The sequence below is a fragment of the Peromyscus californicus genome, unplaced genomic scaffold (genome assembly GCF_007827085.1).
Source record: "Peromyscus californicus insignis strain IS unplaced genomic scaffold, ASM782708v3 Scaffold_4__1_contigs__length_199733344, whole genome shotgun sequence".
Lineage (NCBI taxonomy): Eukaryota > Metazoa > Chordata > Mammalia > Rodentia > Cricetidae > Peromyscus > Peromyscus californicus.
Window position 1 is genome coordinate 136,318,834 of NW_026294562.1, and position 23,986 is coordinate 136,342,819.

Genomic DNA, 23,986 nt, shown 5'->3' on the forward strand with positions numbered 1-23,986 from the left:
TGTGGTCTTGGGCACAAATGGGAAGGGAGTGTTTATGGACATCTGATTCTTCCTATCCTATTTGATGATTCCAAGGAAATATCATGTGGCTGGATCCAGGCAAGCCAACCAGAATTCTCTAGAATGTGGGGGAAAGCCTGTTTTCTCTAGTAACCCATACTGTGAGAAGATGTAGGAATCAGTGTCCATGTTTCTTTCCACATAGGAAGAAGTGGAATTAAGAAGCTATTCAAAAGTAAAAAGGTTCAGAGCAAACCAGAACATAAATGGAGAGACATGGTCCTAGTGAGGGCTGAGCTCCTGGGTACTCGTTCAATAGCTTGGCTATGAGTTCCATCTTTCTTTTTTTTTTTTTTGGATTTTCGAGACAGGGTTTCTCTGTGTAGCTTTGCGCCTTTCCTGGATCTCGCTCTGTAGACCAGGCTGGCCTCGAACTCACAGAGATCCGCCTGCCTCTGCCTCCCGAGTGCTGGGATTAAAGGCGTGCACCACCACCGCCCGGCGAGTTCCATCTTTCTGTCACCCGTCACTCTGGTACCCTTCCAATAAGATAATACGAGATTTCTAACACAACAAAAAGCCCAATGGAAACATCTCAGTTCTACAAGGCAAACGTCCCCAGGGAACAACCAGTGACAGAAGAACTCGGGCATTTTTTTTTTCTTTCTGCTACAGAACCTTTTAACTTTCAGGACATAGCCATACCACACTCTAGGCATGTCAGGATCAGTTTGTCATGGTTTTATTGTTGATTTTCATTTGTTTCTTTTTTTAAAGCCAAATTTCTGGACTTTGTGCCCAATTACATGTCTCTAAGAATGTTATTTATTCATCTTTTCTTTTGATCATTTAAAACGTGGAATCTTTCTACATCTACATAGTTTAACCCAAGCTTCTAATAAACCAGCAAATCAAAGGGGAACATCTGGGCTTTGCATTTGGGTGCGGCAGAAGCAGTGCCATTCCACTGCAGAAGTAATCCTGGCGTCTGTCTCCATTTGGGCTTAAATGTTTCCTTTTGTGAGTGGCGCTGCATCTCGGACTCCATGTGGGGCTAGGGATGCTGTGCCACGGAGTGCATGTGGAGCTAGGGATGCTGTGCCACGGAGTGCATGTGGGGCTAGGGATGCTGTGCCACGGAGTGCATGTGGGGCTAGGGATGCTGTGCCACGGAGTGCATGTGGGGCTAGGGATGCTGTGCCACGGAGTGCATGTGGAGCTAGGGATGCTGTGCCACGGAGTGCATGTGGGGCTAGGGATGCTGTGCCACGGCGTGCATGTGGGGCTAGGGATGCTGCACTGTGGGCTCCACGTGGAGCTGCAGGACACTTCTTTGTGCACTACAATTCAACAGTCAACTTGTGATAAGTGGTCACACCATATTCCTCCTTTTTTTCCCTTTAAGTAAAGCCCCAAGTCAAGCATCTGAAAAAATGAATGAGTTTAAATTACCCAAAATAAAATTATACTGTGCCAGCTGTGCATTCCGGATTTTCTTATTCAGTGTACAACTGTCATCTAAGTCTACATCGGCCATAAAGCCTTCTTCAAAGCATTCCTTGGACACCTAGAAGAAAGAGGGATGTGTCTGTCATTCTGTCATTTATGGTAGCCAGACTCCACAGCAGCCCTGTTTCCCATCTCCTAGTACTAACACCCTGTGTAGCAACTGCCACTTTGTTCAGACTTGGTCTATGTGAGTCACAGAGAGGTGTGGAAAAGAGGGCACATTACTACCAAACCTAGGTGGGCAAAGCCTGCACTTGACTCTCCAGATCCCTTGTTCTGGCGGGCGTTATAACAGCTGACAAGCAGCTCCCACATGGGCATGGTGCCTGTGTCCTGAGCTGCAGCCTCAGGAGATGCTATGCTAGACCCAGCCAGCTAGGGAACTGAAGAGATGCTCAGCAGTTAACAGCAAGTGTTGCTCTTGCAGAGGACCTGGATTTGGTTCCCAGCACACACATCATGGCTCAATACCCGCTTCTCCCAATTCCAGGAGCTCTGGTATTCTCTTCTAAACTCTTCAGGCACCAGGCACAAATATGGTACACATACAGACAGGCAGGAAGACACTCATACATAGAAAATAAATGAGCCGGGTGTGGTGGCACATGCCTTTAATCCCAGCACTCAGAAGGCAAAAGCCAGCCTTGTCTATGTTCCAGGACAGCCAGGGCTACATAGAGAGATCCTGTCTTTCAATAAACAAACAAACAAACAAACAAACAAACAAATTTTTTAAAAAAAGGTTTAAAAATAGAACCACCCAGCTAAGCTGCTCCCACTCTTGACCTCTCCCCTGAAAGTAAGATAATAAATATCTGTTGTTAAAAGCTGCAGATAACAAGGTTTCTTCCCCAGTAAAGACACATGGGAAACAGTAAGTGTGAAGTGCTCAACAGCACCCATTTCTCAAAAACATTAAGAAAGCAGTTCTGATGCAGCTCCGCAGATGTCATTCCCATATTGCTCCCAACGACTCAAAGCACAGGCTGTCATCAACACGCTAGTTAGGCGTTACCCGCAAGCATGGATGACATTTCAAGTCAATGACCCACAGAGCACACGTGACAAGTTATTGTACACTTTAAATGTCTGTAATCTTACCTGAAGTGCATAATCGTCACAAGTTGGACCCACAGGGATGACCATTACCTGGCGAGGAGACAGCCAGAGAGGCCTGAAAAATATGTAAAAACTGTATGTTCAAAGTCATTTCAAAATGACCACTTATTGATTAAAAGTAAGCAACACTTTCTCCAGGTGAGCGTTACAAGACAGAGGTATTGGTAAAACGGCACAGAAGCCAACAAAACTTTATTAAGTTGGAAGGCATAAGAACAGACAGAAAAGCTGGGTGGTGGTGGCACACGCCTTTAATCCCAGCACTCGGAAGGCAAAGCCAGGCAGATCTCTGAGTTCGAGGCCAGCCTGGTCCACAGAGTGAGATCCAGGACAGGCACCAAAACTACACAGAGAAACCCTGTCTCAAAAAACAAACAAACAAACAAACAAAAACAAAACAAGAAAGAAAAAAAGAAAAGACAGAAAAGGAAACCTGGAACTTTGAGAGGAAAAAGAATATGTCGTTGCACTCCTCGCCATCCATCCCAGAAGCCTTGTGTCTACACAGCACCTCCACACTGATACCCACAGCCGCTTTACTCAGAACTCTCCAGGCTGAAAACAGCCAATTGTGCTTCAGCATGGGACCCGTCCAACATGGTCAAGCACACTTTGGAATATCAAGAGCAACCACAGTGAACTGACAAGAGCGAAGACTGCTCTCAAGGGAGTTCCAGCGAGTGAAAAATAAGCAGTCAGAAGGGTGTATACTGCACGACCCCATTTATGTGACACTCTTGAACTAACAGAACCGTGGAGAAAAACCAGGGGTATGGGTGGTGGATTCGGTGATAGCAGTGGGATAGAGCATGTGTGTCCAAAAAAGGACAGCACAAGTGGTTGTTACCAATGATGGCACTCTTCAGCACCATGACCGGTGACGACGACTTCACGTTTACCTGTGACTCAGTCTTATGAACTAAACACACCCGTGCACAGCACTGAACACACGTGGAAAGGTAACATCTGAACAGGGCTGGCAGCATTGACGCTTATGTCCTGGTTGTGAGGTACTGTATAATTCTGCAGCATGTAACCACGGGGGGGGGGGGGGGGGGGGGGGGGGGGAGGGAAGGGGGCAAATTATACATCTCTCTGTATTCCTTCTTACAACTACGTGTGAACCTATGATTGTGTCACAATACAATGCTGTTTTAAAACATAGAGGACAATGTTTAATTGAGTCACATTTCCCTTTTCCTTCGTCGTGGTGAGAACTTAGTTTAAGGGTGGAATGGAGTGCAGTGGGGACTATTCCCAGCTACTGCTTTATGAATATACAGAGTCACATACTTTTTTCTTAAATTACAGAAATAAAGTAATACGTAAAACAAACATAATCAAACACATGGCAAACTCATAAGCAGTGTATAAAGTGAAAAGTAAATGTCTCTTTTTACGCTCTGGTCTCACCCTATCCCTATCTACATCCCCCAGGGAACCTCATTTTTGGAGACATTTTCATCAAGAATCTGGCAGGTATTTGAAGTCTTAATGCACAAAGTATGGGGAGTATGGCTGTCCCTGAGGAGAGACTGGTCACTCCACACAGCATCACCCTCTGTCCCCTTCTGCAGGTCCCCATCCCACCAGCTTCCCTTAGGTCTTGGCCCACTTCACTACTCCATTCTAGTACAAGACACTATCACCTCGCCTAGTTCCACCCATTTAAACCAGAAATACAAACATGTTACTTCACACTCAGTAGCGTGTGTACTCATCCCTGCACTCTTGGCTTCTATAGAACTGTAATGGTTCAGAAGCTCTGCAAGACCACAGTACATTGCTCTAGAGGAGTTATTGGGGACACACACTGACTTTCTATCTATGCAGGACCTTTGCGAGATGCTCAGTTCAGAAATTTCCCACCTTACTTTTACTGCTCAGACAGATGAGCACAGCATGCTGCCTGGGGACAGAGTGTTACCTGAAAGCAGCATCGCCTGGCAGGCTGATGCGATGACCTAGAACTTTCAGAGGGAACTGAGGCAGTGGACCTGGCAGTGGCACCCGCTGTCCACTGAGGGAGCTGGACTGTTTGTAGGGACCGTAGCTCTGGAGAGAGCAGATTCTGAAGACAGAACTACGCTCCATGAGCAGAGGGAAGCTAATGCTAACGAGTGGCTGCTGGTTTGCAGCATCAGCATCCCAGGGTGTACCATTAGTACCAGCCTGTGCTATGGCTATTGGTCAGGCAGTTGTCTCTAAGCACATGGGTTGGCGAGTCCAGTGATGCTGGTTCACTCCTTCACTTCTCTGCTAAGAAACTGCCCCAGGGCACTGCTGGCAGAAGAGAACAAAGCATCAGCCAGAGCTGCCAGCTTTTCTAAGGAAGTCACTATCCTTCGGCATTGGCCTTGCATGATGAAAGGGACCCAAAGAAATCAACTGCCCCAAACTAGCGTGCTGCTCCCCTGGATTAGGACTGGTCACTAGTGATCAGAATTGAGTCCTCAGAAGAGGTTTAGCAATGTGGAACCTAGTTAGGTCACATTCGTGAGGTGGAGTCCATGAATATCCACTGTTGGTCACAGTTCGTGAACCACTGATTAGGTCCTCTTGAATATTCAAACACACTCCTCAAGTGAGGGCCTTTCGCTGGGCAATGCCACCACCAGAGCTGTCTTAGTTTCCATTGGTGTGATGAAACATGATGACTAAAGCAACTTGAGGAGGAAAGGGTTTGTCTTACACTTCCACATCACTGTTCATCTCTGAAGGAAGTCAGGACAGGAACTCAAACAGGGCAGGAACCTGGAGGCAGGAGCTGATGCAGAGGCCATGGAGGGGTGCTGCTTACTGGCTTGATCCCCATGGTTTGTTCAGCCTGCTTTCTTATAGAACCCAGGACCACCAGCCCAGGCATTGCATCACCCACAATGGGCTGGGTCCTCCCCTACCAGTAACTAATTAAGAAAACGCCTTCCAACCAGATCTGGAGGTTTTTTCTTAGCTGAGTCTCCCTCCTCTCAGATGACTCTAGCTGGTGTCAAGTTGACATAAGACCATCCAGCACATGCCCATGGGTGATATCAACATTCCTTTTCCCCGAGCCTGTCACCCATTTTCTCAATCTGATTACTTCTCCATATTTGGCCTTGCGATCAGAATGGCACTCACTCACCACACCTGTGGCCAGCTCGCGTTCCAGGAGAGCAGACCCGAAGCTGTGGCCCCCAAGAACATTCCCTTTCCTCACTAGGCCCGCACTGCTGGGGCAGCTTCTCTCCACTGGTGCTGGTGCACTGCGTGTGTCAGATGTGGGTCACTGGCCACAGGGATCCCCCAGGGTACCAATCAGAGTTGAAAGGGAAGGCAGTGAGGTAAGACACAGAACCGTGGGAGACAGGACATGTTCTCCAGACAACACCTGAACCTCTGGTGGGCTTGAAAAGGGGGAAAGAACTCTTCAACACTGAGTTCAAGTTCCTTCGAGGGCACCAGTCCAGTGTTATGTCTCTCTGCCCGTGTTCTTCTGTTTCCAGTCTGCACATGGAACAAGAATTCTCCATCTGCTGTGTGGACACTTGCTAATTATGAGGAAGAAACTTACTGAGCTGAGAACTGATTTTTGAGGAGAGTCCCCAGCTTTGCCTCCATGTCACTTACCACTTTCCCCCGTAGTTCTCTGAGAGAATGGCTATCATCCTCTCCACAGATCCCAGTACGGCACGGTGAATGATCACAGGCCTACTCTTATCATCCCCGTCCTTACTGAAAAAACGGAAAGCGCACATTAGGTATTTTCCTAAGGCCGGCAATAAGCTTCTCTCCCTGCCCTTTCTTCACCGTTGTCTGTTGTTTATTTATTGGTGTCTCCTTCAGGAAACTGTTTTATTGGCAGCTCTCCTTGAGACTTTCACTTATTTTCCAATCACTTTACTAGTGGACATGCAAACACACGAAAGCTGAGTGGTACAGTGAAGCCCACATGCTGTCTCTGAGCTTCACAGATGTCCACTCACAGCCAGCCTTATTTAACCCAGTCCTCCCCTCATCCACTGCCCCACTGCAAGTCTTATTTTTCCAAATATTCCTGATATTATTGTGGAAGTCCACCAGTCAAATGTACCTCACAGACCACAAACCATCATGACATGGACTTTACAGTTCATCATTTCCCTAGAGGAAAACACGATGACGCCAGCTGTGACCGCCAACTTCAATGAAGCAAGATGCACCAAGATCTGTGCGCGCACTCTCAGAAGGTAAAGCTCAGTTTACTCAGCACGTGTAATCCATGACACCGAAGAAGTTCTTCTAAGAAACTTTATCTCAAAATTGTAGCAGTTGGCTACTTCTAAAACACACCCAAGACAAACAAATATGGAGAGGTCCTCACTTAACCCCAATTCACATGTGTTAAAACTGGACACTGTCACTGCTGATCATTCCTGTTGATGGTCACTGCAGGCTCAGGCATTAGTCTGTGGAGATCCCAGAAAGCTTGGCAATGTGGGGAAGAGACACTCAGGAGCAGCTTGAACTCATTCCTGTGTGGACCTATGCAGATGTCACCTACTCCACAGCTGGAGAGGCATAGAATATTCCTAAATGTTCCTTGCTGTTTCATGAGGAAATGAAAGGGAAGTAGGACAGCCTCTTTGCAGGCCTCTGTGTATCCAACATTTTCTGTCTCATCATCATTTCAGTCAACTAGTGACAGAAAATTATGCTTACACACCTACGTTAGCCAACAAGCCTTAGCATCCCCACCAAGTCTCTCCAAACAATCTCAGTGGATTAGACTTTGTTTGTAGATTAGAAGAGAACCAGTAACTCAGCCATACCGATTCCTCCCATTCCAAGAGCATGGTTTGAACCTCTCTTGAGTAACTGTTTTGCCTTTGATACAATCTCATGAGGGGAGCACCATTTAAATATCACACCCTGTCACTTCTGGAATGTTTTTGTCTTGTTTTTCTCAGCAGGTGACTGCTGACATGCAGGGAGGCAGACTGGATAGGCCACTCCAGAGTCACTGATAGCTCCCTTACTTTGTTACTAGCTCTGACTTCTCTCCCTTTGATTTGCAGGATTTTTAGACGTGAGAGCTTGTACAAAGGCTTTGACTATCTGCACTCCTGGGATAATTCTGGACAGTAATACAACAGGTAACATATTCACCGCCTCCCTGGTTCTGCTGAGATGCTGTTGTTGTTTGCTGATAAATGTTCCTTATCATAACTGGGAGATGTATTTGCATCATTTCACAGGCTGGCTGTTGAGTTTTGTCTGACCTCCTTCCGCAAGGCTGTGTGCAATAGGTTAACGTGTGTCTCCCCCCTGCTATTTTAAGGCACGTAGTCACGGTGATGCTCACTCTGCTACTCCCTAGGCCTCAACAAATCACATCAGCCCTTCTCCAGAAGACACACAAACATCACCACTTGGTTCATCTCCCTGATGCCACCTGCTTCTAACCACCAGCATCTCTGATCTGTGTACAGACCAATGCTCTCCTACTCTCCACCCTCCATGTACTCCTAGGATGGACGGCTTGCATGGATGATTTAGTTCCCCTTCACTCATCCCTCAGGTGAAAAGAGCTTGTTTATTATAATAACCCTAATGGGAAATAATATTCTATGAAAATTACAAGATTTGAAACATGACAATAACTCTTTTTCCCCTAAAGGGAAACTTAGAGCTGTGGTCAGTATCAGTAGAAATTCTACCAATTATCTATAAGAGAAATAACACCAAATTTACCTCATCTTTTCCAGAAAACAGAACAGAAAGGACCACTTCCCACTTGTTTTAAAAGACCAGCATTCTTAGATACTGAGACCTACCAAGGCTGGTACAGGAAAACAAAACTAAAGACCACTTTTCTGTACGAACACGCACTCAAACACTCTCAACAGACTAATGGTAGGTCAAGGCTCAAGTGGGCTTTATCCCAGCAGTGCAAGGCTGGGTCAGTATTCTAAATAAACACCGTCCACCATATAAATAAGCTAAAGAAAACAACATAACAGAATTCTTGATAAAACTCTTTGGACATTAGAAATATTGGGAAACATTTGTTTTTCTTTGGGGGGGGGTGTTGAATTCAAAGCCTGGCAAAGGCTAATCAGGCACTCTGTCACTAAACTGCACCCCCAGCCGGGGAGGCAGCAGATTGAAGAGGTCTAGTGATTAGGTCAAGGGGGATGCCCCAGGAATGGATTACTGTAGATCTCACCCAACTAGGTTAGTTCTCGAGAACAGGCTGTATAAAGCAGGGCCACCTCCTGCACTTGCTGTCTCCTACACAGAGCTATTTCCTTTTCTTTGTCTCTGCTATGCTGAGAAGCAGGAGGAGACCGGTGCCAGACGCCTCTGCCATGCTCTTTGGAAGTACTTTAGAGTTACCAGAATTTTAGCCAAATAAATCTCGTTGCTTTATAACATACCCAGCCTTGAGTATTTTGACCTAGCAATATAAATGAGTGAGGAAAATCCCAGATTACACAGAAGTAAACAAATGTATAGTGCATAACATAGACATGAGAACTCAATAGTGCCCATGATCTTCTGACAAATAATGAAGATATTAGAATCACTCACCTAACATATGTGAGATTAAACCTAATAGGCAGTTGGAAGTCCAGCTGAATTGTAGCACACTGATGGTATCTGCCAATAGCATCTTTAATTTGTATATCAATCTGTAAATTAAGTAATGCTTGCTTAGAGACAGTTTTCATTTTTTTTAACCTTTTCTTTCTTTAGGCATATGCCGTACTTACCTTTGGGCCATAGAATGCTCCATCTCCTGGGTTCATTTTCCATGGTTTTCCAAATTCCATCAAGCTATTCTGTAGTTGCTATTTTATAATAAAAAAGAGATCATTAAAACCTTCTACTTTATTACATATTCATCTTTTTGGCCATATAGTTTATAAGTACCTATACATATTAATTACATCCTACCTTCATTCAATGCACTTATTAAGCATCTTTTGCATTCAATAAACTGCCGAGTGAGGACAGTGTAAGGATGTCACAATGGTTCTGGCTCTGACGTGTATGTACATTTTAACTGGGAAAATGCACTTTCATAAATTGTTCTAGGGGATTCCAGAAAAGGCATTCCTTCCAGTGCAGGCCCTCTCTGTCCTACACTGACAGCAGGTGTCTCCTAGTTTGCTTCTCTGTTGCTGTGATAAATCCATGATCAAAACCAACTGGAGGAAGGAAACAGTTTATTTCATCTTACAAGTCCCAGGTCACAGTCCATCAGGGAGTGAAGTCAGGGTCGGAGCCAAGAGGCAGGAACCGAAGCAGAGGTCTTTGGGGAACACTGCTCACTGGCTTGCTCTGAGGCTCATATTTGGCTACTTTTCTTGTACCTTCCAGGACCTCCTGCCCAGGGGTGGGGGGGGCACCACTCTCAGTGGGCTGGGTCCCCCATATCAACCAGCAATCAAACAAATGTCCCACAGACACAAGACATGCCTATGGGCCAATCTGATGGAGGTAATCTCCTCAGCTGAGATTCTCTCTTCCAAGGTATGTCTAGGTTTGTGACAAGTTGATAAAAACAAAGCAGAACAATATGTCTCTTGTGATGTGTCTGAGACCTATGTCTCCTTGGAGGTGGGGCTTCACACATGATGAGGCATGAGAGCCTTGGTCCTGCTTCCCCTTTCTCACTGTGTGTGTGGTGGGTGGAGTGTGGAGACAGAAGACTGCCACTACTTCCCTTTCTGTTTCTTTGACTTCTGCTTCAATTGGGGGGTGACCCTTATGAGTTAGTGGGGTATGGGGATGGAACCTCACTTTCGCCTTCAGTTTAAGCCAGTTCAGGCTTCAGATGTAGCCTGTGGTAAAGATGCTTGGCACTTACTTATAGTGAATGGGTGTCCAGGTAAGTACTAATAGAAGAAGCCTTGTGTCAGCTTCCCTGGAAAGCATGAGACAAAATATGTCAAAACTCCACCCAGGTTCCTGTCATAACCCCATATATTGGAGCTAAGGAAGGGCTTGACACTTGGTAATACAGGGGTTCTTTGGGAAGTCAAGGCCACAATGGTACCTCTGAGCTGCAGCTGACATGACCAAGAAACTGATTTCTGGGGTCATGGTGGGCTTTTCCAGGGTCCCAGTCAGGGTGTGCTCTTGACTAAGAGAATTTCATTCCTGAGATGTCAGCAACATCCCTCGTGGACCTAACTCGACAGGAGTAGCCTCCCCTCTCTTCGGACCAAGAAAACCCACCTGCACAGAGGTACTTCCCAGGTTTGGGAGGTCCTCCTTGACTGTACTGTGTCTGAAGGAGAAGGGATACTAAACGGAGAAACTGAGGCTTGTGACAGCAATTGGAGGGTCCTGGAGCTCCCAAGGTATTAAAAATCCAGAGACAGGCCACGGTTTGGAGAAGACTATGAAGCAGATCTGGGTCACCACATGGTCATCAGACCTCTGGGGACAGGGTGAGGAGTGTGACGGGAGCAGAGCTGGCTAGAGTGAGCTAAGACAGCTTGGGTTGTTTTCAAGCCGTCAGAGACGCGTGGAGAAAGCGAGGAGGAGAACAATGCAGCAACACCAAACAAACCCCTTAGGTGTGCATTTCACTGACCCCAGATGGTCAAAGGCGGCCCTGTGGGAGAAAGGCCCGAAGAGAGGAAGGTCTATCCTGTAACGCCACTTTCCGGGGAGACTTCAGGCTTGCCTGCTAAACTTGAGCCACGTCAATCAAAAAGAGAAAACGTCAAGACTTCTAGCCCATTATTCCCATGCCAGGTCCATCCCTCCTCTAGTCCCTATAACCCACGCAATTCTAAATGACTAGAGTGAAAATGATGGTGATGGTGACACAAGACCAGCTGCACATCTGCCTGGACTATGATGACACAAACAAGGACCAGCTGAACATCTGCCTGGACTATGATGACACAAACACAGACTAGATGCACATCTGCCTGGACTATGATGACACAAACACGGACCAGCTGCACATCTGCCTGGACTATGATGACACAAACACGGACCAGCTGCACATCTGCCTGGACTATGATGACACAAACACGGACCAGCTGCACATTTGCCTGGACTATGATGACACAAACAAGGACCAGCTGCACATCTGCCTGGACTGTGATGACACAAACACGGACCAGCTGCACATCTGCCTGGACTATGATGACACAAACACGGACCAGCTGCACATCTGCCTGGACTATGATGACACAAACACGGACCAGCTGCACATCTGCCTGGACTATGATGACACAGACACGGACCAGCTGCACATCTGCCTGGACTATGATGACACAAACACGGACCAGCTGCACATCTGCCTGGACTATGATGACACAAACACAGACTAGGTGCACATCTGCCTGGACTATGATGACACAAACACGGACCAGCTGCACATCTGCCTGGACTATGATGACACAAAGACCAGCTGCACATCTGCCTGGACTATGATGACACAAACAAGGACCAGCTGCACATCTGCCTGGACTGTGATGACACAAACACGGACCAGCTGCACATCTGCCTGGACTATGATGATACAAAGACCAGCTGCACATCTGCCTGGACTGTGATGACACAAACACGGACCAGCTGCACATCTGCCTGGACTATGATGACACAAACAAGGACCAGCTGCACATCTGCCTGGACTATGATGACACAAACACAGACCAGCTGCACATCTGCCTGGACTATGATGACACAAACACGGACCAGCTGCACATCTGCCTGGACTGTGATGACACAAACACAGACCAGCTGCACATCTGCCTGGACTATGATGACACAGACACGGACCAGCTGCACATCTGCCTGGACTATGATGACACAAACACGGACCAGCTGCACATCTGCCTGGACTATGATGACACAAACACAGACCAGCTGCACATCTGCCTGGACTATGATGACACAAACAAGGACCAGCTGCACATCTGCCTGGACTATGATGACACAAACACAGACCAGCTGCACATCTGCCTGGACTATGATGACACAAAGAAGGACCAGCTGCACATCTGCCTGGACTATGATGACACAAACACGGACCAGCTGCACATCTGCCTGGACTATGATGACACAAAGACCAGCTGCACATCTGCCTGGACTATGATGACACAAACACAGACCAGGTGCACATCTGCCTGGACTATGATGACACAAACACGGACCAGCTGCACATCTGCCTGGACTATGATGACACAAACACGGACCAGCTGCACATCTGCCTGGACTATGATGACACAAACACGGACCAGCTGCACATCTGCCTGGACTATGATGACACAAACACGGACCAGCTGCACATCTGCCTGGAATATAATGACACAAACACGGACCAGCTGCACATCTGCCTGGACTATGATGACACAAACACAGACCAGCTGCACATCTGCCTGGACTATGATGACACAAACACAGACCAGCTGCACATCTGCCTGGACTATGATGACACAAACACGGACCAGCTGCACATCTGCCTGGACTATGATGACACAAACACGGACCAGCTGCACATCTGCCTGGACTATGATGACACAAACACGGACCAGCTGCACATCTGCCTGGACTATGATGACACAGACACGGACCAGCTGCACATCTGCCTGGCACTCTGCCCATTATTAGCTCATATACATGAATTCGTTGTGTTCCTGAACACAGTCACCACCGTCACATCTCATCTCAGTCCTGATCCTTAGAGAGATGCTGTTCCCCACAGCTGACATGTGTGAGGAGGTGGAACTGCTGAGCCATGCTCTGCACCCTCTTTGTCTCTTTCTACTTCCATGCGACTTTTAGGTAAAATGAGTCAGCATCCTTCCCAGGGGAGGAGATCTCAATAGACTTTGATTCTCCATTCAGTAGGGAGGGAAGAATAGTGTAGTTAGGACACAGGGCAGGGGTATGTGTGAGGGAGAGACCCTATCACAGCTCAAGCCTAGCCTGCCTGCGTCTGTGACCTCTGCCTGACAACATAAAAGTAATTGCCACCCTCTCCATACAGTGCCCCCCATTCTCCTGCCTCCTGGTACATGCTTAGCTTCTGTGAATGTTCTAGGAAAAGGTGGACCAGCACTGAAGACTGGAAATGAAAACCCGTGTCAGCTTCCAGGTGTGGAACAGATGCTCACTGTAGCAGTGAGAACTGGCTAGTCACAGTCTGCACACTCACGCCCTGACTCCTCAGTTGAAATCCCCAGGGAAGCGCCCTTTCCCAGGCATTGGTCATAATACTTACCCTTTCAGCTTCATCCCACATCTCAATCTCTCCTAGGAAGTGCTCAGGCCGTGTTGACAAGTTTAATTGAAAGGAGAAGCCAAACGTTGAGTAAACAGACTGCAAAAAGTGCAAGCACCCCTTTATTTCTTCTTCAATCTGAAATTAAAGCAGTTGAAACACTCAAAAAACACCAACTTAAATTCATTTACGGTATTTTTAACAATAAATTGTTTGTGTCAAATAGTTATTAAAACTGATTTTAAACGCTTTTTAGAAATTTTTATGTGAATATGAGTGTTTGCCTGTATGTATGTGCACCACATGCATGCCTGATGTCTGCAGAGGCTGGAAGCAGGAATCAGATCCCTTAGAAATGGAATTATAGATAGTTGTGAGCTATGATGTGGGTGCTAGGAAGTGAATCTGGGTCCTCTACAAGAACAGCAGTGTTCTTAACCAATGAGCCATCTCTCCAGGCCCACAAAGCCTGGCTTTAACACCAGCAGATGACACCTTCCATTGCTAACACTGACTAGAATTTCGTTTAGACTTATACACAGGCATCTTAGTGTATCTCTGCACATAAGTTTTTAGTAGTTTCTTTTTGGGTTCTATACAGCACTGTAACCTACAAGTGTCATGATTTACAAGTTCAAATGAAGGCAGAAACTCCACTTCCTGTTACCCTTCTCCATTAACAGCATCATTTGATTAAGCATTTCCTCTCTACATACTTAGGAACACATCAGGCAAGAGTACATTTTTGCTTGAACTATTGAGTATAACTTAGAAAACTCAGAAGGAAAACAGAATGTTTGCCTATTTTTACTTTCACAATTTTAAAGTCCCTCATGTTCCAAGACTCTGCCTACCACTCCCTACCCATAGCCATCCTTCTGAGGGATGGCTGATGTCTTGACTTCTTCACTATTCCTGAAGGACATTTTCTCTAGACTGGGAATTCTAGGTTGACAGTCCTATCTTCTAGTCCTTGAAAAGGCTGGACCATTGCTGACCCCATGTGAGAAACTGTCATTCAAGTTGGGTTTTTGTTTCCTCCTCTGAGGTAACTCTTCATTTCCTTTGCTCTGCTTTCCATTTTCTGTCTTTTAATTTTTTTCACATTTAACTCAAATTTTAGCACAGATTTTTCTGGGTATGTCCTGTTTGGAGCTCACCTAGCTTCTTGACTCTGGAGGTTTGTGTCTTTTAATGGATTTGACAAGTTCTCAGCCATCATTTAACACCCCCTCCCATCTCCCTGCAGAGGGTGATGACATGAGGTCAGGTGGAGGTCAATCATGGCCAGTCCCTTCCCCATTTTCACTTCCTGCCTTTAGGATTCTATTTTTATTTTTATATCTATAGATTCTTCCTGTCTCCTCTGTTCTGCTCATGAATCCAATTACTAAGCTTTTATTTTAGTTTTTAATTACATATTTCATTAAATTTCTACTTAGTTCTTCACTATGATCTTTATTTCTTCCTTGGAATTTTCCCTTTTCTGAGTCTTGGAATAATTCTCATTAGTTTAAAACGGTTTCATAACTGTTCCCAAAAACATTCTTATGATGGTTGCTTTAACATCTTTGTCATGGAGCTGGAGAGACAGCTCAAGTCGGAGTCCCAACACCCATATCAGGAAGCTCACAAAGGCCTGTAACTTTAGCAAGGGGTCTGACACCCTCTACTGGTCTCTGTGGGCACCTGAATATCACACACACACACACACACACACACACACACACACACACACACACGAGAGAGAGAGAGAGAGAGAGAGAGAGAGAGAGAGAACAAATCTCGAAAGCCTTCATCAGATAATGATAACATGGCAGTCATCTCTTAATAAAAGAAGGAAGAGAAGAGGACTTCCTCAACCTAATGACAGGCACTTCTGAAAAACCTAGACAGGAGCAATATAACAATGTCACCTCTCATTGGTTGTATTAGTAACTATTATTCTGGGGAATCTCTTGATGCAAGAGAGATAACAGTGTTGAACAGTGTTGCTGTTCAAGGGTTGTCCTTATTCACTCAAGGTGAGATTCTCCTGATTTTTAGCACAATGAGTGTTTTTAATTTCTGAGTCCTGGGCATTTAGGATAAGATTCTGGATCAGAAAACTGTTTTGGCTGCTTTTTACTAACACTGTTCCAGCCTGGTTACTCCTGGGTGGGAGTGGAGTTTCTTCTTCAGGACTCCCAAGGATGAATGGGCTCCTCCTTGCTGCTCAATGACTTGGTAGCTCTGGCTCTAGACAAGAGAGTATATGGCTGGCTCAACACTACTGGGCATGGTCATACAATCTGCAAGTAAAACATTTCCATTTTTCTTCCTAATCTGGATGTTTGCGGATTTCTCTCTTGTTTATTTGCTTATTTATCTCTCTCACATCAAGAGACTCCCCAGGATAATAATTATTAATAGAACCAATGAGAGGTGACATCTTTATCTTGCTCCTGGTTTAGGTTTTTCAGAAGCGCCCACCATTGAGTTGAGGAAGTCCTCTCTTTCTTCTTTCTTAAGAGTTTTCAATGGGAAACAAATGCTGGGTTTTGCCCTGTGCTTTTCCAGCATCCACTGATAGAATAACTATTGAGATATGCCTTCTTTCTTTTCCAAAATCATTTTTATGGTATGAGTGTTTTGCCCACATGGATGTCTGCACATCATGTGCATGGAGTGTCTATGGAGGCCACGTGGATGCTGGGGACCAAACTCAGGGCTCTCAGGAATGAACAAGAATAGCAAGTGTTCTTGATCACTGAGCCATCTCTTCAACTTCAAGATAAGTCTTTTTTTTTTCAGTTAGATAATATTATAAATTATGATGGTTCATTTTGTAATACTACATCTGTATCTAATATTATATATCTTCCATTTCTAGGACAGAGTCTACTTGGTTAAGATGAATTGTCCTTTGTGTGCCACACCTAGATCAGTCTTTTCTAGAAGTGACGTTGTCATGCTTTGTTTCAGAGTACTAGAATCCTCTTAGGAGGAGTTGATAACAATTTCTTCCTCTTGAGTTTTCTTTAAGATTTGGTCTAGAATTTCCTTCAGTGTTTGGAGTCAGTAAAACCAACATGCACTGTCAATTTAATTTCTGTGATGGCCAAAGGCTACTCATTGACTTCTACTTGAGCAAAGGATGGTCGTTTGCATTTTTCAATGATTTGTCTACTTTATCTGAGTTGCCAAATTTATTGGCATAAGGTTATTCATAAATATGCCTGAAGCATGTGACTCTGGACTTTGGCAGCTTTAAAAGGCCTGGTAGCTTTCTAACCAAATAGTTAAACTTAGTCTATTTATTTATTGGTCTAATAAAGTCTTTTTGCAGTGATAAAAATATATGCCTTATCTCCCGAGTATCTGCAGAGTCTGTACCAATCACACCTCTCATTCCTAATGCTGGAAACTCATGTTTTTCCTTTAAACTTGACTAAAAGCTTACAAATTTTGTGATCTTCTCAGAGAACCAGCTTTTGGGTTTGTTGGTGTTCTCTTCATTTTTCTGTTTTCAGTCGGCTCTGCTGTTTCTGTCACTGTGTCAGTCCAAGCATCCTAACAAGGAGCCTGTAGTAGGGCAAAGCTGCTTCATGTTATGACCTTTGGACAGGGTTAGGACTCAAGATCCTTTAAGGTACACCCCATGACCTAACTTCCTAAGGCTCTAATTCCTAATGTTTCCACCACCAGCTGGGGACCAAGCCTTCAGCAACAAACTTGAGGGGAATTTAAGAACCAAATAATAGTCTCTTGTTTGCCCATTGTCTTAGATAAACTTTCAATAGCTGTGATGAAACACCATGACCAAAAGCAACCTGGAGAGGAAAGTATTTATTCTGCTTACACTTCCACATCACAGTCCATCACTGAGGGAAGCCATGGCAGGAACCTGGAGGTAGGAACTAAAGTAGAGGACATGGAGGGGTTCTGCTTACTGGCTTGCTCCTCATGGCGTGCTCAGTTTCTATAAGAATTCAGAACCATCATCCCAGGGGTGGCACTGCCCACAGTGAGCTGGGCCCTACCATACCAACCATCAATTAAGAAAATTCACCCCAGGCTTGTCTACAAGCCCATCTGGTGGAGGCATTTCTTCAATTGAGGTTCCCTCATCCAAACTCTGGCTTGCATCAAGTTGACATAAAAATCAGCCAGCACACTCATTATCACTGTACTTTCTTTCCTTGTCTTACACTGGATGTAACTGGCTCTTTTTCTTTTCCTGGTTTCTTAAGTAGAAGCTGGGGTGCTGTAAATGTCCCTGCAGACATCATTTTAATGGTATCCCATAATTTGTGATGCATGTGTTTTCATTTTTATTGCATAGATCATATTTTCTAATTTTATTTTGGATTTCTCCTTTGACCTATGGGTCATTTAAAAGTTTCCAAAGAAATTACCGATATTGGTTTTTACAGTGATTTTCAGTAGTCAGGAAACATTCTATGTTATCAAATCCTTTTAGTTTCCTGAGACTTGTCGTACAGCGCAGCATCTCTTGGCTAACATTCCACGTGCTGTTGTTCTATGCCAGGTCAAACTGTCTGGCAGTGTCTGACAGTGACCTTTGCATGGCAATTTTAATTCGAACTGAAAAGATAAAACTAAGTTCCAGGCAATACATTGAAAACAAACACCCCAAGTTCCCTTAAAATACCCCACTTGTGGAAGTTGAGTTAATAAAGTAAGTGAAGGAAAACACTAAACTTCACTCTGGGAAATGATAAGGTTTCGCTCAGTGATGTGCAGAGACAAGGGTACATACACATCGCACTGCACAGCCGCTGGAAGAGCCTGAGTGTGGTCTGCGGGGCCAGCCCTCCCCAGTGTCCTTGCCTACCTGATCCACCATGCAGAAGATGTGAGCATCATCCTGCTGGAAGCGCCTGACTCGGGTTAAGCCACTTAAAGTTCCCGACAACTCATTTCTATGAAGAACTCCAAAATCAGCAAATCGAACAGGCATTTCTCTCCAGGATCGTGGGCGATGCGCAAACATTAGACTTGAAAAGACATAGAATTGAACAGACTTTACATAGTGGAGAGAAAAGTGATCATCTAATACTCTGAAACTAAGTCTCTAGATGTGCAAATATTAAATCAATCAGATTTGTGCTGGGTCTTAGATCAACAGGCTTTTTTTTTTCTCCTATGATTATTTTTTATTTATCTTTTTGACCTGGAGATGGAACCCTGTGCCTCACATACTAAGGATGTGCCATATAAGTGACTGACAACCTTAGCCCTCTTCTAGGAAAGACATCTGTGAACTGCCATCACAGCAGCACTGAGAAAGAATCCTGCCCACTCTCTCTCTTCCTGAATGCTGCCCCTGTCTTCATCCATTCAGTGACTGCCCTCTGGATGCCGCCCCTGGCAGGCTGGTGAATTTCTCCTCAGGTTCCAGCAACACCTCAAGCAGGGTGACATGGTGCTGGTCTAGTTTTGTTGTTATACATGATCATCTACCTATCTGTTCTTGGTCTCCTCTGAGCTCCAGGAGGAAACAGGATGTGTCTTAATGACTTCTAGCACCAAGCATGAGACACGCTCAACTAAGGTTCTCGGTCGAATGAGAGAGTCCTCTTCCATAGAAGACACTCCTGGCTCCCTTATCTCATCAGCATCGAGCCACTGTGTTCCCAGTCGCTTATCCTGAAGACGCAACACTACATTCTCTGCTTTCATTCAGCCTTCCTTAGAGGTGGGACCACAGGCTACAGCTTGAAATGGAACTTACTGGGAAGGGAATCTGAGGAATTAACGATGCTTCTGGGAATGTGGGCACCAGCTGGCCCCACTTCATTGGAAGAGGATGGAGATTATCTACAGACAGTTTCCACATTAGAGTTACAAACACATTTTTATGTGTTTCCATCTTAAATTCTAATTTATTTTAATCTTCTCTTGAAAAGGCAGAAGGCTTTCTTGATGTCTAGAGATTTGTTTTGACAGCTGGCTTCTGATGTCAATGTACTAGAAACTATGTATGCTGCTAAGAAAAACTATAAGCTTGGGAATGTGTGTGTAGAGGATTATGTTTATTCACTTCTATCTGTAAAATCCACTTATCTTAGGAGGTTGAATTTGCATGCTAACTTTATAATCTTTCATAGAATCCAAAACAGCATTGATTGTAGGACATACATTTATTTCATGTGCCACTAAGGAAAAAAAAAAAACCTGTGTGTGTGTGTGTGTGTGTGTGTGTGTGTGTGTGTGTGTGTGTGTGTGTGTGTATGCACATCTTTATGGGCATGCAGATGCCTATGAGTCACATGTAGAGACCAGAGGTTGATAATGTTGTGTATCATCTTTATCACACACCACCTTTTTATTGTTTATTTAATTGTGAGAATAGGTATCTCAAGGAGACCGTAGCTCACTGATTGGCCAAACTGGCATGCCAACAACTGCCCTCTCCTTGTCCCAAAATACTGAGACTATTACAGGCATGTGTCGCTATGCATAGCTTTTTATGTTGACACTAGGGATGTACGCAGGGATGCAAGCTCAGGTTCTCATGTTTGCACAGCAAGCATTCTACCCACCAAGCCGTCTCCCTAGCCTTAGACAATAACTTTTGATTGATGTTGTGATTAATATCAACACACCACCAACTCTAAGATGTATCACAGTTCATAGACATTGAAATGTAGAGGGAAAGGTACTTCCAGAATCATCCACTGATCAGGACTCTGTGGATCTTATTATAATCACCCAAACAGTATGCAAAATTAAATATCTTATGAACATGTGTATTTGAAGTATATTATAATTAGGAAGGCAAATATAATGATCTATAAAATCAACACACACTATTAGCCTCTGAGAAGTACAGAAAATGAGAGTTCCCTGCTGTGGTATGTCTTTCTATATGCTGTGAATATGTGTTGCTCCCATTGACTAATAAATAAAGCTGTTTTGGCCTATGGCAAGGCAGCTTAGAGGCATGTGGGAAATCCAAGCAGACATGCAGAAAGAAGATCAGAGTCGAGGGAGATGTGAGCTGGCCGCCCAAGGAGCAACAAGATGCCAGAAGACCAGTAACACCACGGCCACGTGGCAAAACATAGATTACTAGAAATGGGTTAACTTAAGATGAAAGAGCTAGCTAGCAAGAGGCCTGCCATAAGCCATACAGTTGGTAATTAATATAAGCTTCTGAGTGATTATTTTATAAGTGGCTGTGGGACCTCAGGGCCTGGCAGGACACAGGAAAACTTCCAGCTACAGTTCCCAGCTAACATTCCATGCCTGTCAGGCTCATTTTAAAAAGGAGCTTCATTCTCTAGAATGAAATAACGAGGTAAGACAATTAATAGCCTCCACACTTCCTGTTACAGGAAATCACTTAAAAAGCAAAGTACCAACATGCAAAGCTAACTTGGATGAAGGACTACGTACATGTGCAGGGTCCCCTTCATGTCCAGTACTCACCAGTGCCCGGGACAGTTCATGGGTTTGAGGGCAAAAGTGTCCTTTTCAATATCAAAGGTGAACATGTTGTTACTGTAATGCTGCCAATGGCCTGAGGTTTCCCAGAGTTTACTGTTGTACATGTTAGGAGAGAGCACTTCTGTGAAGTTACGCTTGTGATACTCCTCCTTGAAGACAAACATGGTTGATGTTAAAATCTGCTAGGTTAGAGCACAACTCCAAGAAGACTAACACTATGAACTACTATTTTAAAACTCAAGGTCATGTCTTCTATTAATTTCTGTTTCCTCAGGTTCAGGTGTGACAGGTTTAAGATTGGCAGTTTTGTGGATTATGAACAAAAAGTCTGCATATTCACAGTAAACCTTTCATTAGTATATTGATTTCACAGCATACCACAGTACTGCCATTTGAATATGAAGTATCCCCTAGAAGGCTCATGTGTTGAAGGTTTGGTCCACAGCTGGTAGACTCAAGCGTTGGGAGATGGCTGAGCCGTGAGAACTCTGACTTCATCAGTAGATTCCTAATTTGATGACATTGTTGGGCAGTAATGGAAACTTTCAGAGGCAGGGCCTAATTAGAGGACGTACATCCCTGGGATGTCTCCTTGGGATCTGCATCTTCTGAATCTGGTCCCCTGCATCTCTCTTTCCTCTGTTCCTGGCTGTCAGGAGGTGAGTCACTTTGCTCCTCCAAGCCTTCTACCATGATGCTCTGGCTCAGCACAGCTCCCCAGATGGCAGAGCCAGCCAACAACGGACTCTCTGATGCTGGGAGCCAAAATGAGTCCTTCCTCTTTTAAACTGTTTCCAGTATCTTACAGAAAAAAAAATTCAAACAGATGCAAATAGTATAGACACAAATGTTTCAGTGTTTTCAAACTTAGTAACTGAAATTCTATATACATAGTGTCTTATTTCACTATAACTAAAAACTTTGAAGTCTAATAAACTATAACACTTTTCCCTATGATTTAGAAGACCTAATAATTTTAAAACTTATAAATCTAAATGCCCTGTTCTATGTTATAGTTTTGGCCCATTTAGTTTTAAGCAGCAATAAAACTGAGAATTTTAATGTGTAATACAACAAGTGGTTGTTATCTACTAAGCCACAGCAGTTTCTCCCACCTATTAGCAACTTCCTTCATTAAATCCGGGGGGCTCAGAGAGGAGAATCCCCCAAGTATTTTTAAAGTTTCATTTCTAATTTTAAATTTCAACATAGCAGTTTGGTTGATTATTCCTTAGATATTCATAAATCATTTGTAAATAATTTAATGAACACATGACACAAATCTATACAACCATATTTCAAACAAGCTAAAAAGTATTTCTCCTATATTTTTAAAAAGGCATACTTTTAAGATGGAAAGAGCTGCCCCTGGTATTTTTCAGCAGAGCACATTTCCCAGTACAATGGTGGACATGCTGGACCTCAGCTACCCAGCAAGGCACTTATCCATCCTTCATGTCTGTCTAGATTAGAAATCCTGACAAAGTGGTATGTCATATGAATGGTGGTAATTATTTGTGGTTATGACAGAAAAAGTTCTATACATTTAAATAAAGATGATCTTGGAAACCAAAAGTCCATGTGTATATGCATATGTGAGTATGTATTGTGTTTATTAGAGACCTCTTCTAAGGCTGAACTAAGGAGATGTTCAAAAAGTTACTCATGATGAATACACTCACATTAGATATCAATATTTTATCAAGGTGTTTGGAAATTATGTCAAACTATTCTTGAATAAAGTTTTGTGTTCTCTCCTCAAATTCATATGCTGAAACTTTAGCCCTAAAAGATGACATTAGGAGGTGAGGCCTCAGGCTGCTGATTGGGCCATAAAGGTATTAAAAAATTAGTATCCCTAACAAAGGGATCCCTGGGCATCTTTCTGTCTTATGAGGCTACCAGAAGAAGGAGGCAGTCTGCAACCTAGAGCAGGCCCTCAACAGATCTGACTTTGTTGGGACCTGATCTGAGACTTTTAACCCTTGGACTGTGAGAAATAGATTTTTATTATTTATAAGCCACTAAGTCCCTAGAACTTTGTTATGGCACACAGGACCAAATAAGACAATTTTCTATGAAGCAAAGCATCAGTAGATACTACATTTATTTGAGGATGAACCTTTTGTTGCTGCTTAGACAGGGCTTCACCATTAGCCCAGGCTGGCCCTCAAACTCATAATCTTCCTTGCCTTGGCCTCCCAGGCATACCCACCATGCCTGGAAATCAAAAGATTCTATATTTTTAATATAAAATATACACACATAGGTGATATGTATCTCTCTATAACATACACATAATATAGAATCACATCTAGGATAGCACAAATTCAAAATGATATTGATACATCCCAATGAAAACAATGCATGTTCACTGCACCTTTTTCTACAGATTTGAACTTTTCAAAAGAAAAAGTTGATGGAAAATATGTCTGACACTATGCTGTCAATTTCTCAAGGGCAAAAAAAAGGCAATCGCTGAGAAAGAGCAAGCTCCTGAATCCAGCAGTGCCCATGATCCAGCTGTTTTAGTGTTTCCATTGCTGTGATGAAACACAACCAAAAGTAGTTGGGAGGAAAGGGTTTATTGAGCTTACTCTTCTACATCGTAATCCATCATTGAAGGAAGTCAGGACAGGAACTCAAATGGCAGGAACCTGGAGGCAGGAACTAGTACAGAGGCCTTGGAGG

General features: G+C 44.2%; 1 protein-coding gene across 1 annotated transcript in view; it reads right to left on the reverse strand.

Moving 5' to 3' along the window:
- Tars3 (threonyl-tRNA synthetase 3) overlaps nucleotides 1-23,986 on the reverse strand; it is a 53,249-nt gene that overhangs the window by 1,062 nt on the left and 28,201 nt on the right. The window contains exons 11-18 of the mRNA XM_052761557.1: nucleotides 21,278-21,444; nucleotides 18,678-18,840; nucleotides 13,841-13,978; nucleotides 9,363-9,440; nucleotides 9,181-9,281; nucleotides 6,238-6,342; nucleotides 2,611-2,683; nucleotides 1,453-1,567 (exon numbers count right to left, since the gene is read on the reverse strand). Coding sequence (XP_052617517.1) covers nucleotides 1,453-1,567; nucleotides 2,611-2,683; nucleotides 6,238-6,342; nucleotides 9,181-9,281; nucleotides 9,363-9,440; nucleotides 13,841-13,978; nucleotides 18,678-18,840; nucleotides 21,278-21,444 — 940 coding nt within the window. The remainder of the gene's footprint in view (nucleotides 1-1,452; nucleotides 1,568-2,610; nucleotides 2,684-6,237; nucleotides 6,343-9,180; nucleotides 9,282-9,362; nucleotides 9,441-13,840; nucleotides 13,979-18,677; nucleotides 18,841-21,277; nucleotides 21,445-23,986) is intronic.